Here is a 13364-nt window from a genome sequence, read left to right on the forward strand (position 1 = left end):
GTTGGTAGTGAGCCTGAGACTCTCCCCTCAAAGTGAAGGCAGACCAGTGTATTATAAACCTAACGTAGGTTGAATTTTGCATTAGGGGCCTTCCCCCCAGCCTCCCAGACAGGGTTTCTCTGTGAAGCCCTGGCTGTCCTGGACTTACTTTGTAGACTAGGCTGGCCTTGAACTCACAGACTATATCTGCTTCCCGAGTGCTGGGATTAAAAGCATGTGCCACCACACCTGGCGTTGGGGTCATATTTTTAAGAGACTGTTTCTAAGTTTATCCCACAAGTGTGTCATAGGGGTAAGACCTTCTTCTGCTTCCTGGTCTTTTTCACTCAGTTTAGCCACTGTCTGTTTCCTCACCAAGCCCAGAGAGGGTTAAGGAGCCACCCATTGTCACACAGCCTGCCCAGAAGGGGTAACTCTCCCATCACCCCTAAATAGGAAAGGCTGTACAGGGAGAAGAAGAGAAGGGAAATGGCCCCGGGCTGAGGGACCAGTGTGAAAATCCGGTGACCATCAGGAAGGGCCGTTGAGAGGGGCTGTTTGTTTTCATTCCCCCTGCCTGGCTGCTGTGTTCTATTTAGGGCTCAGACACTGACAGGACGGAGTTGCCTCCTCCCCTTCCTCCCTCCTCTGAGAGGCCCCCATCCTTCCCAAACTCCAGAACATTCCTTTGCTTTCAGGACTGGACCACAGAGAGGGAGGGCAAAGTGGGGAGAGAGTAGAGAAACTGGAGGGAGCTGACACTGAGGTACCCCCTCCTCTCCCAGGCCTTGCCTCCCCCTCAGGGAAGACAGGATGGGGGCACACCCTCCCCCTCAGGGAAGACAGGATGGGGGCACACCAGGGTGTGCAAGACGGATGGGGCCAGGTGAGGGCAGGCTATGGGGTGACCTGAGAAGGGAGTTGCAGCCTGAGTAAAGGAGCCAGACATCTCCCAGCTGGAAAGAAAAGGGGAGGGATGGGCGCCCCTCTTACCCCAGCCCCCATAGCTACCAAGCTCCTCCTGCCTTGCTGGGAATTTTGTGGGGCGGTCCAAACCTGTGCTTTCCACTGAAGGAGAGAGACCAGGCCCAGGGTGGGAAAGACTGATAAGGGCTGGGGTGTCCTGTGCAGGACTCAGTCCCTCCCTAGCTCACAAAACCCTCCCCTCCTCCCCACCCCCTGCTTCTGACTCCTGTCGCCTCTGTCAGAGGAAGCAGGACAGAAAGACTAGGAACTGCAAAGCTTTCCAGGTCCCTCGGAGACTTCCTGACCCCTTGAAGTAACAGACCCCAGGTGGCATGACCCGGAAGCATGGAGCACTGGAGTTTGAATGATGTTTTGTTTTGTTTTTAAGACAGGGTCTCACTATGCAGCACTGGGTGGAATAGCCCTGGCTAGCCTGAACTGGCTATGTAGACCAGGCTGGCCTCGAACTCACGGAGATCTGCCTACCTCTGCCTCTTCAGTATTGATATTAAAGGTGTGTGCCACCACGTCCAATGGAAAGGTCTTATTACCTTTACCATTACCATAGTAACTAGATGTGGTGTGCCATACTTGTAATCCTAGCACCGAGGAGGCTGAGGTAGAACACTTGCTAATTCAAGGCCAGCCTGGGCTACAGAAATGAGACCCTATCTCAAAAAAAAAAAAAAAAAACTCAAAGCAGAGAGCTAGAGAGCTGGCTCGTGGTAAAAATCACTTGCTCTTGCAAGGGGAGCCTAATTTTGGTTTCCAGTACCCACACCCTGCATCTTACAAACACCCTAACTGCAGCTCTAGAGGCTCTCGCGGTCTCTTCTGGCTCTTCACAGTGTCCAAGGGTTTCGGGACTGATGGATGCATAGACCAGGTTGGCCTTGAGCTGCCTCTGCCTCCCGATTAAAGGTGTGTGCTTTTAAAAACAAAGAGCCGGGTGAGAAGAACTGGCTAAGAGATTAAGAGTGGCCCACCCAGTGGGCATCCTCGCTCCACTCCCACTCTGGTACGGACACCTGCGTATCAGGCAACTCCAGTGACAGGCAGACAGATGCGCATGCACTGCAGTTAGATGTCCTAAGGGCTGGGCATATCCACCCACTCTTTCATTATTCAGGGAAAGGGGTTCCCTCTAGTAATGGCTTAACCGGTGCAAGTGAATTGGGGACCACTGTGTTACAATGACCCCACAGGACATGTGAAGACACAGCCTGGTCCCAGTATAAAACCTTTGGTCTCGGCATAGACTCTAGTGATCTTCCATCACCTTTCCTGGAACATCTAATATAGGTATCTGTTGCACCTATGGATGGGGCGGCTCGGCTGCATGTAGCTGGGGAAAACATGGATGTTCTTCTGTCTTAGAGGTAGGCGCAGGGTAGCATTGTGAGATAGGAATGGGGGGACGAAGGGAACTGCCCCTGACTTGGGACAGCTGGCTCTGCACTGAACTCCTTGCTCACTGGGCAGCCGCAGCATCCTGCGAGCTCTGCTTTCCCCCTGTTTGTTGAGCCAGCATCTACTCTCAGTCAACCCCGTGAAGGAGGCAAGAGAGATACTATTGTTGCTGGGACCTTAACAGCTTCGGAGACTGAGAACATTAATCTGTACAGTGCTGGGAAAATTAACCCAGGAGAAAAGATGAAGGGCCTAACTTATATGTAAGTGTGAAGGCGACGTGGTCACTAAGGGTGGCGCTGCTCCTCCGAGACAGAAGGATCAAGAACAGCCTGGGCTGCGCAGGGGGACCCTGTCTCCGAGATCAGCGAAAAGCTAATAGCACATTAATCCTTTGGGATTCATTTATTTATTTACTCATTGAGTATCAAACCCAAGAGCTTCGAAACCCCAGCTCTGTTTACGTTTTGAAGGAGGAGTACTTTTCTGCCTCCGTGAGCTTGGATCTCACCGATAGGACTTTATACCATGGCAGTAGTCGGTAGCCTTTAAAGCCCATTGGAAGTCCCTCCCTTCCTCCCTGTCCCAGCGTCTCCCTGTAGAGAGTTTCTCCCTCCACCATGTGTCTTTATTAAGGGCTGCGCATTCTGATAGGCTTAGGGAATGAAGGTCTTAAGTGTGGATGTTACAGCTGACACCATTACCTGTGCACCAGCAAGAGTGCAGGAGCACAGAACACCCAAGTCCACTTCACTGTCTTCCACAAACACCCGTGGCACCTGGTCTTGCGTTTCGGCTGGTAGATTCAGTCCTAAAGCTTAAACTTTCCATCTAAACACAAATATGTTGGCTTTGCCCGCTCCTTCCCCCTTGTGAGGATGCTCTTGTAGAGCTAGAGGAAGGAAGGAGACAGGAAGAGTTTAGTTAGAAGAAAGCACATAAGCAAGAGCTGGGATGAGACATCTTCCCCTTTGGTCTCGCCTTTGACCCAGAGCTGTCCTTGGCTTGTTCAGTGTCCAGGTTGAGGTTAGGGGCAGTGTCTGGACAGGGCTCTCCAGTACTGGAGAAAGAAGATCCACCTGGCCCTTTTGTCACCTGAAGCCATCCAGGACTGCCTGGGCATGCTTCCAGCCAAGCAGAGCCGTGATGAAGAAGCCCAGCAGTGGGTGAGGCACTTGCTTTTTCTAGACATCAAGGGCAAACTCAGAAAGGAAGCCAGGGGAGGGCAGTCATTGGCCTCTATCTTTCGTTAAGCGTAATACTTTCCTTTTTTCTTTCTTTCTTTCTTTCTTTCTTTTTTTTTTTTTTGTTTTTTTTTGTTTTTTTGTTTTTGTTTTTGTTTTTGTTTTTGTTTTTCGAGATAGGGTTTCTCTATGTTATCTTGGCTGTCCTGGACTTGCTTTGTAGACCAGGCTGGCCTGGAACTCACAGCAATCCACCTGCCTGCCTCTGCCTCCCGAGTGCTGGGATTAAAGGCGTGCGCCACCACGCCCGGCAAATACTTTTGCACATTGATAAAGTACGACGTTTGGCAGTCATGATAATTATGCATTTGTTACCTTTCAATACACAGCATTCATCCATCCATCCATCCATCCATCCATCAATCCTAGGGATCAGGCACAGGGCTTCTCACATATCAGGCAATGACTTCATCACCGAGTTGCACATCCAGCATAGCCTTTGTGCCCTAGAGGTGACGATTATATTTTAGGTTTGTGGCACTTGCTGGGCCCTGGGAGTACTAGGAGCTCAGGTTTCCCCTGGATGGTTCCCCTGGATGGTTCAGCATAGCTTATCAGCAGACAACCTTCCTCCCTGTCACAGCTCAGCTCCTTGTTACCACACACCAACAGCAGGCATTGGTGCCAGGCCTTTCCCAGACTCTACAAAGCCAGAGGAGGTCTAACTCCTGGCGCTCTGGGTCCTAGAGAGGGTAGACCCTGACTCTCCAGAGTCTGTTGGCTCAGAGAAGGGAGGCTGACACATACCCTAACTGTCTTGGACACGTTTGAACCTTTTGGTGCTGGCATATGTTGGCTCAATGCCCCATAGAGCAGGACCCACATGAGTCCTGTGGGGTCACTTTTGATGTGGGAGTAGCATCTGGTGAGTTCCTGTGGCTACCCAGAGGCCACAAGGGCTCTCAGAGATGCCAGCCACTTGCTCCATTGGTGAGTTACTCTGGCGGTTACTCGTTCATTCTCCTCTCAAAAATAAGACCCACCCCCCCACCCCCAACCCGGAGAGGATTCTGGAATGGCCTTGGTGTACCCTGGATTTGGCCTGATTTCAAACTCTGGAGTAAAGAAAAGGGAACCCCAGGGACTCACCCTCCTTCCCATAGAAAGTCTGAGCTGAGGGCAGGAGGGGTGGGTGGAGCCAGATGCTAAAGATGCTTTTGCAGGTCTCTGTGGGGCCTTTAGGTTAGTGCGGTTGGAAGGGACTCGCCAGGCTGGCTCCCTGTGAGGCAGTGGTGTGAGAGAGATGTATAGCCTGAGGATGGATCTGACTGGGGAGTTTAAAGAATGCCCAAGCTGGCACTGTATCTAGAATTAGCTGGATGGAGCTGTGGGGGCCATAGCCTTCCCCCTCTGCCAGGCAGCTTCCCACTTTTCTGTTCCCACGAGACAGTCAACAATGGTGGGAACATTTTTCTTCCCATTGGATGAAGCTGAGAGTGTATGTGTGTGTCTGTGTTCATCCACCCCACTATCAGCTCTGCAATTTCCAGTTTTCTGCCTGCCTGTAACATCTCCAGACTGGAGAGTATGGTATGAGCAAGACCCCGGGTCCCATCCCTTGCAGCAGTAAAAAATAAATTTCTAGATCCACACACTTGAGAAAGAGACAACCCACAAACATCCTCGGGATGATGCAGGTTTAAAGTGAAATTCCTTGGCCCTCTCAGGGTATTTAAAGCAAAAGATTCAATTCTGGGTATTTGGGGACTCGGGCCGTATAACCAGCCATCTGCTGGAATCTGTCAAAAGTGGCACTGCCGCCTATAGGGGTGGAGCCCGTTGGAAAAGGATAAAGAGCTGTTTGCCTCATGCCTGCCTTTGTGTATGTGTCAATTGGGATCATGGTCTCTGCATCTAGAAAATTTATATGAGTTTTGAGATTTTAGGGGCTGGCATTTGTGCCGGTCAAGCCCGAATCCTGGGTTGCAGCTGTCCCCACTGCACAGAGGCCTATAGAGAAGGTTGGCCAGTGGTAGGAGGTCTCCGCAGTATAGAGTGGGGTGCGGTCAAGAGCTGTCCAGGCCCAGAGATGTGTTGTTTTGGTCCTGCGTTTCATCCTGGACTGACTCACAAGCTGGTCCCCATCATTTGCGGTGCTCCTGAGCCTACGATGTCCGACATGCACGTTGAGAGTGGGTGGGGCTGGTCTGACTTGAGATGTACCGGTGGAGTACAATGCATTGCAGATTCCAAAGATTTCCTATACACAAAGAAATAAAAACATCTACGAAATAACGTTGTAAATAGATTATACACCGAAAAGACTTGGGGTATGTTGGGTTAAGTTAGATTCTATTAAAATTAATTTTAAGCTTTTAACAAAGTGACTGATAAGAAATTTAAAATTACACATTGTGGTCCACATTGTGTTTCTATGGGCAAGCTCTAAGATAAAAGTTTGGGATATATGAAAGGAGTTAGCACTGATGGCTGAAGGGCCTGGGAATGTGGGGACCCCTTTATCATCCTAATGAGCCCATCTGAACAGAATTCTTTGCCTGAGATCTCAGGTTCTCGTTTTGGAAATTTGGGGTTGTGGATTTTTTTTTTCCTTTAAAGAACTCTGATTTCAATTCGTTAATCTTTCAGAAATTGTTGTATATAAGTCATTTAGTTAATTATTTGTCAGAAAACACTTTCAGCCTGGGTGTCTCGTGCCTATAATCCTAGCATCTGATAGGGAGAGTCATGAGGATCATGAGTTCCAGGACGGCTTAGACTTCAGAGAAAGACCCTATCTTAAAAGAAGAGAAAAAGCAGCCGGGCGTGGTGGCACACACCTTTAATCCCAGGACTCAGGAGGCAGAGGCAAGTGGATCTCTGTGAGTTCAAGGCCAGCCTGGTCTGTAAAATGAGTCCAGGACAGCCAAGGCTACACAGAGAGACCCTGTCTCGAGAAAGAGAGAGAGAGGGGGTGGGCGGGAGGGAGAGAGGAGAAAAGGCAGTGGCTGGAGGGATGGCTCTGTGGTTAAGGGCACACACTGTTTTTCCAGAGTTCAAGCCCAGGCAGCTCACAGTGACCTGTAACTCCATCTTCGGGAGATCCAACTCCTCCGCCCTGCACAGGCACCTGCACACCCGTGCACAAACTCACACAGCGGATACACATATGCATAATTCAAAATGATAACATATTTAAAAAGAGAAGGGAACCAGGGCTGGCAAGATGGCCCAAAGGTTAAGGGCACTTCCAGTCCCAGAACCCCGCACAGGAGAAAGAGAGAACCAACTTCTGCAAGTTGACCTCTGACATGAGCACTGTGATGGGCTCTGTGTTGTTTAAGGAGAAAGCAAGGGTAGGAGGGAGAGAGAGGAAAAAGGAGGGGAAAAAAAAACAGGAAAAGAGGGAGTGAGAACACTTTGTTAGCACAGGACTTCCCCCTGTGTTTATTTATGGGTTTGGGTATTCATGAGGAGGTCAGAGGACAACTTGCTAGAGTCAGCCTTCTCCTCCACTATGTTGATCCTGGGGCATCAAACTCGGGTCATCAGGTTTGGTAGCAAGTGCCTCTAGCCACTGAACAGTCTTGCTGGCCCCTAGTGTAGTATTAAGAAAAAGAAATGTTTTAAAGATTTATTTACTTACTTACTTATTTTGAGACAGTCTTACTAGGTAGCCCTGGATGGCTTGGAACTCACCTGCCTCTTCCTCCCAAATGCTGGGGTTAAAGATCTACACTACCACACCTGGGAGAGTGTAAATCATTGTGCCAGTTTGTTTGTTTTGTTTGTTTGTTTTTTGTTTGTTTTGGTTTTCTGAGACAGGGTCTCTCTGTGTTAGCCTTGGCTGTCCTGGACTCACTTTGTAGACCAGGCTGGCCTCAAATTCACAGTGATCTGCCTGCCTCTGCCTCCCAAGTTCATGCCTGTTTTTTAAGATTAAAAAATATTTTTTAGCTGGGCACGGTGGTGCACACTTATAATCCCAGCACTCTGGGAGACAGAGGCAGGTGAATCTCTATGAGTTTGTAGCCAGCCTGGTCTACAAATCTGAGTCCAAGATAGCCAAGTCTACACAGAGCAATCCTGTCTTGAAAAACAATACATATGTATAATAATTTTGTTTTGCCATGTGGGTGCTGGGAACTAAACCCAAGTCCTCTGAAAAGGCAGAAAGTGCTCTTAACTGCTGAACCATCTATCCAGCCCAAGATCTCTCTCTGTCTTTCTTTCTTTTTGTCTTTCTTTCTTTCTTTTTCATTCATCCATTCATTCATTCATTTGTCCATTCATTTTGAGAGAGTATTGCAATATGCATCCCCTCAATGGTCTGAAACTCACTATGCAGACTGTGGTGGCTTCTGCCTCTTGAGTCCTGGCATTAAAAGCGTGCAGTACTACCTGGCTAGTGTAGGATTTTTAATATTTCCTAGCTGGAATTCTCAATCCTCAGACATTCCCCAGGTCTCAGACCTGTTTCACACTCCAAGATAGCATCCATTTTTCAAACTTGAGCACTAATGTTCCCTGGGGCTTCTCCATTTGTGAGTAGGAGTCCTGTGCCAACATCTTTATCCATAAAACCAGAAAAAGGGAAGTTTCTAAAAAACTCTTAATTTTTATTTATTTTTAAAGATTTATTCATTTATTATGTATACAGTGTTCTGTCTGCATGTAATGCCTGCAGCCCAGAAGAAGGCACAAGATCTCATTACAGATGGTTGGGAATCATGTGGTTGCTGGGAATTGAACTCAGGACCTCTGGAAGAGCAGGCAGTGCTCTTAACCTCTGAGCCATCTCTCCAGCCCATCTTAATTTTTCCTATGTCTGAGGTACCTTTTGATTCTCATTTTGTGTTTGTTGTGTGTGTTAGGACTGAACTCAGGGCCTCACACATGTTAAGTTCATGTACCATATTCTTCCTCTGAGCTGTAGCTCAGGTCTGCTGTGACGTGCTTTTTTTTTTTTCTCGATGATTTACTCTGTAGTGGAGGTGGTCCTTCAGTTCTTTTTTGTTTGTTTGTTTGGTTTTTTTTTTGAGACAGGGTTTCTCTGTGTAGCCTTGGCTGTCCTGGACTCACTTTGTAGACCAGGCTGGCCTCGAACTCACAGTGATCTGCCTGCCTCTGCTTCCCGAGTGCTGGGATTGAAGGTGTGTGCTACCATGCCCAGCTCTTTTTTTTTTTTTTTTTTTAAGATTTATTTATTGCATATGAGTGCTTTATCTGCAGAAGAGAGCATCAGATCATATCATAGATGGTTGTGAGCCACCATGTGGTTGCTGGGAATTGAACTCAGGACCTCTGGAAGAGCAGGCAGCCACTCTTAACCACTGAGCCATCTCTCTAGCCCGGTCCTTCAGTTCTTGATCCTCCTCTCTCAGCTTCCTCCGTGCTAGTTACAATAGTTACAAGTATGCAGCATACAGCTGGCATCTATAATGTGCTTTTTGAAATATGAAGATGGAGTGTGTGTGAGTGTGTGTGAGTGTGTGTGTGTGTGTGTCTCATTTTGGAAGCCCAGTAATTTCCCCTAAGCCATTCATCTGGACCTTGTCACCCTTGGAAGGACTACTAGACCATACCAGAAGTTGAGTGAGCTCTACCTGGAAGGACAAGAAAGATATGAGGTGGCTTCCTCTTGCTGTTGATCCAGACAGCCCCTCCCACTCTTGCCTTGCCTCCATCCTAGCCAGGGTGGGGCCTGGGATATAGCCCAGTAGTGGAGCACTTACCTGGAATTCCAAAGGCCCTGGGCAGTTGGGGCCTGAGGGTCCTTCGCTGCCCCAGTGAGTTATTCCCTCACTCCTGTGGGCCTTGGGCCTGATCTCCATGATGGTTCCTCTGTCTCTTTCCACTGTATAGAGAGCACAGTGGCTGTCTACTCCAGAGACATCTTAAGGTTTGTACTTCGGGCCTTCCAGTGAGTTCTCCACTGGTAAGAACAGAACAAAGAAAGGAAACCCCTTTGCTTCAGCCCAGGGCTGCCAGGAGTTTAGGTTGAGCAGTCTCATTAAAGCTTTCTAAAAAGCAATTAACTACAGGGGTGAGCCTTTGGCTGGTCTGGAGCTCCCTCCTCCCAACGAGAAGTCTGGGAGAGAAAGGCCGAGTGGGTGGGCAAGGATGAGACTGGCGGCCTCTGCCCCTGGACTGTAAACAGTAAATAAACAGAAGACTGAGCGGGCATTGTAAAGGGGGAGGTCTGGCCTTCCATCAGCTTCAGGCTTCCATCAGTCTTTCTATAGGTAGGGGAGGCAAGGCTGCAGACACAGTACAGCCCCTATGTACCCGAGGATGGCTTTAAGTTCTTGCTCTTTTGCCTCTAGTTCCCAAGCATTGAGACTAAAGGAGCGCGCCTCTATGTGCTTTAGGGCCCCTCTTCTTTCCCTGACCCAGATGAGGGCAGTTTTCCCCCATCCTTCTGCTCTGGATTTGGGGTTAAGGGAGAGCTTCTGCAAGGACAGAGCTGTGGTACCCGTGGCAGGGGCTCAGTGGGGTTGACACTGAGGCTCCAAAGTGGAAACAGGCTGTCACAACTTAACATCTACTGAGCCCCATGTCAGGTTGGATCCAATTGAGGGGTCCTTCACTCTAGCTTGACTGGTTATCAGCTTCTCCCTACGCCATCCTGGAGTGGCAGGTAGGGTGTCTGCTGCTTATCTCTAGGTGGTGGCATTCGCATAGTGCAGTGCGGCCATCTTGGGGACCTGGGTCCCCACTCCATCTGCACTCTGCACTGCCTAGCTTCTAACAGCATGTACCCATGTTCTTCCTGTCCCTTCAGGCTCTTGAACAACAACAAGATTACTGGGCTCCGCAACGGATCCTTCTTGGGACTGTCCCTGCTGGAGAAGTTGTAAGTGATGGAAGTGCTTGGGCAAGGTGGGTGGGGGTGGGGTGGGGTGGGGGGTAAGGGTGAGGCATGATAGCAAAGGGTGACAGGGTCACTTTGGAGAGGATAAGAGAGAGAGAGGATCTGGAGCCCGCAGAGCCAGGTCTAGTATAGGACTTGGTAGAGGACAGAGCCTGCTGCTCTGGGAGAGTAGGCAAAGTGGAGTCTCTTCACTGTTTTAGGAAGAGGTGGGGCAAAGAGAAGACGCTCATTAATGGTGTTTAATGAGCAATTAGCAGAGAGGGCCGAGGGAGCCCTTTAGCCAGCCCCTCCTCCCAGCTGGGGGCCCAGCATGAAATGGTTGAGGGAGACTTAATGTGCCTGAGCTGTCTTTGCTCCTTCCAGAAAAACAAACCAACAATCAAAGCCTGGAGGGGCTGGTGTGTGGAGCTCAGCCCTTACTCTCTCCAGGAGGCCTGCTAGCCTTGCTGATGGCCCCTGGGGCTGATTGGGGGCAACCTGTGGGACAAAAGTTACTGAGCTGGGGGCCACAGGAGTTAGGGAAGAGAGGATGCAGAAGGCTGAGGGCTCAGCTGTGTTAACCTGATCTGGTTAAATACTAAGTCACATAACCTGCCAAGTGAGGTCAACCCACTGCCTTGATTCCAGACCCCAGCCTTTGCCATCACTTTGAGCTCCTTTTCCCACCCCACCCCCACCCCCACCAGTGGTTCTCAACATTCCTAACACTGTGACCCTTTAATACAGCTTCTCAGGTTGTGGTGACCCCCAACCATAAAATTATTTTCGGTGCTGCTTCATAACTGTAATTTTGTTGCTGTTATAAATCGTAACACAAATACGATTTCCAATGGTCTTTGGTGATTCCCAGGAAAGGGTTATTTCAACCCCCCCACCCCCGTCCCCCCACCCCCGAGAGTCACAGCCCACAGCTTGAGAACCGCTGCCTTCCACTAAAGAGTCCTGGTCTCCTCTCCTGGGCACTACTTTTTGCTTTCTTCTCCACCCACACTGTAACCTATAGTGTCCCTTTCTGAGGCGTTTCTAATTCATGCAGTAGGGCTCTTGGCCCCCTCTGAGACCATTTTGTTCCAAAGCCTTGGGTCAGCATGATTTAAAAACTATATAAAAAGAAGGTGTGACTTCAGTATGGTAGAGATCACGGACATCTCTCTCTGATCATAAAGGAGTTTGGGGACTTCTTTCAGACATGTTTAAAGGACGTGTCTTCAAGATTAGGGCAGCAGAGCTGCAGTATCCACTTAAGTGTTCAGCTTCCTTGTAAGACACCCTCCTTTCCTCCCTCCCTCCCTCCCTCCACATCCACCAAGGTGAGAGAGGAAGGCAAGGCAGCCTCTGTGGGAGACAAAGATGATCAAATCCAAGAGGAGTTAGAAAACTCTGACCGTGGGGCAGACTGGGGCTAGGAGAAGGTCCTGGAAGGGGCGTGAGGGTGGTGCAGTGTATCTCTGTGCTCAGGGTCCTCTGGTTCCGCAGCTCATACCTGTGATAATGACAGAAAGCTAGCTTGTCTGATGCTCAAAGAAATTGTCCCCCATGGGAGGGGGAGAAATGGTGCCATTTATATAGAATGCAGCGTAGTCCTGGTGGGAACCTGGCTCCTCATTCTGTCTGCACCTTTTAGCTTCTAACAACATCTTCTGTTGGGATTCCCCACCCCCACCCCCGGCCTCCCCACCCCCTTTTTTTGAGAGTCCAGGCTCTTTTTTATGTAGCCCAGGCTGGCCCTGGCCTCTGCTTTAGCCCACTAAGTGCTGGGATTACAGGTGAGGGGAGAAGCGCAAGCTCATTCTTCCACGTGTGATTGAGCATTTGGGAACAGATCTTACGTCTTCTTCATCTTCTTTTTCTTTCTTTCTTTCTTTCTTTCTTTTATTATTTTATTTTATTTTATTTTATTTTATTTTATTTTGAGACAGGGTTTCTCTGTGTAGCCTTGGCTGTCCTGGACTCACTCTGTAGACCAGGCCGGCCTCGAACTCCCAGAGATCCACCTGCCTCTGCCTCCCAAGGGCTGGGATTAAAGGTGTGTGCCACCACGTCCTCTCTTGTTTCCTTTGCCTCCCTTTCCTTCAGAGACCCAAGGTTTGCTGTCCTTCCCACCCATAGGAAGTACAGTTCCTTCAGAGCATGCATGGGGAAGGGGGTATGATTGCCAAGCTATTGGGTATTGGGGGCGTGTGCCATGAGAAAGGACACAAGGGCAAGGATTCCAAGCTCTGAGGCCTCACATATGGCCCAAACCTGTAAACAGGGTGTGGTAGCAAATGCCTATAATCCCTGAACTCCAGAAGATCAGGAGTTCAAGGTCATCCTCTGATACAATGAGTTTGAGGCCAGCCTGGACTATATGAAACTATATATACATATACAAACACACATTTATGTGTATATATATATATACACATATATATATACACACTATACACACATACGTGTGTGTGTGTGTGTGTGTGTGTGTAGTCAAAGTGATCAATAATGGCTGCCAAGCGTGGGATACCCATTGTAAAACCAGGGAGGGGAGAAAGTGAGGCAAGTCATGGACTTAACATCCTGCTCTGGGATCTGTGTGGAGCCTGCAGTCTCTCACCTGGGGAGACCAGAACTTCAGTGACATGGAGGAAGAAGCTCTGGGGCAAATCGCTGTGCTGAGCACAGCTGGGTAAGGAGGGCCTCTGGCAGGGCTGTGACCAGGACCTCTAGCGCGCCGATCACTACTTGCTGATAGATGAGCGTGTGTTCCAAAAAGTCAGGTTTATATGACTGTGGGGACTGTCGAGTCCAAAACCCTAGGCTGGGAAGTCAGACAGGAAAAAAAGCTGCCGTCTTGAGATAAAATTTCCTCTGGACAAGATTTTTCTTTTCCTCTCTCCTGAGCCTTCAGCTGATTACAGGATATCCAACTGCATTGTGGAAGCTATCTCCTTCAGCTCAGCTGACTCCACATCTGC

The 13364-nt window shown here is 49.2% G+C and overlaps 1 protein-coding gene across 2 annotated transcripts in view; it reads left to right on the plus strand.

The window, feature by feature from the left end:
* ADGRA2 (adhesion G protein-coupled receptor A2) overlaps positions 1–13364 on the plus strand; it is a 39891-nt gene that overhangs the window by 5582 nt on the left and 20945 nt on the right. For both annotated transcript variants that reach the window (XM_084758245.1, XM_084758246.1), the window contains exon 2: positions 10324–10395. In XM_084758245.1, the coding sequence (XP_084614371.1) occupies positions 10324–10395 (72 nt within the window). The remainder of the gene's footprint in view (positions 1–10323; positions 10396–13364) is intronic.

The sequence above is a fragment of the Acomys minous genome, assembly GCF_964271855.1.
Source record: "Acomys minous genome assembly, chromosome: 15".
Lineage (NCBI taxonomy): Eukaryota > Metazoa > Chordata > Mammalia > Rodentia > Muridae > Acomys > Acomys minous.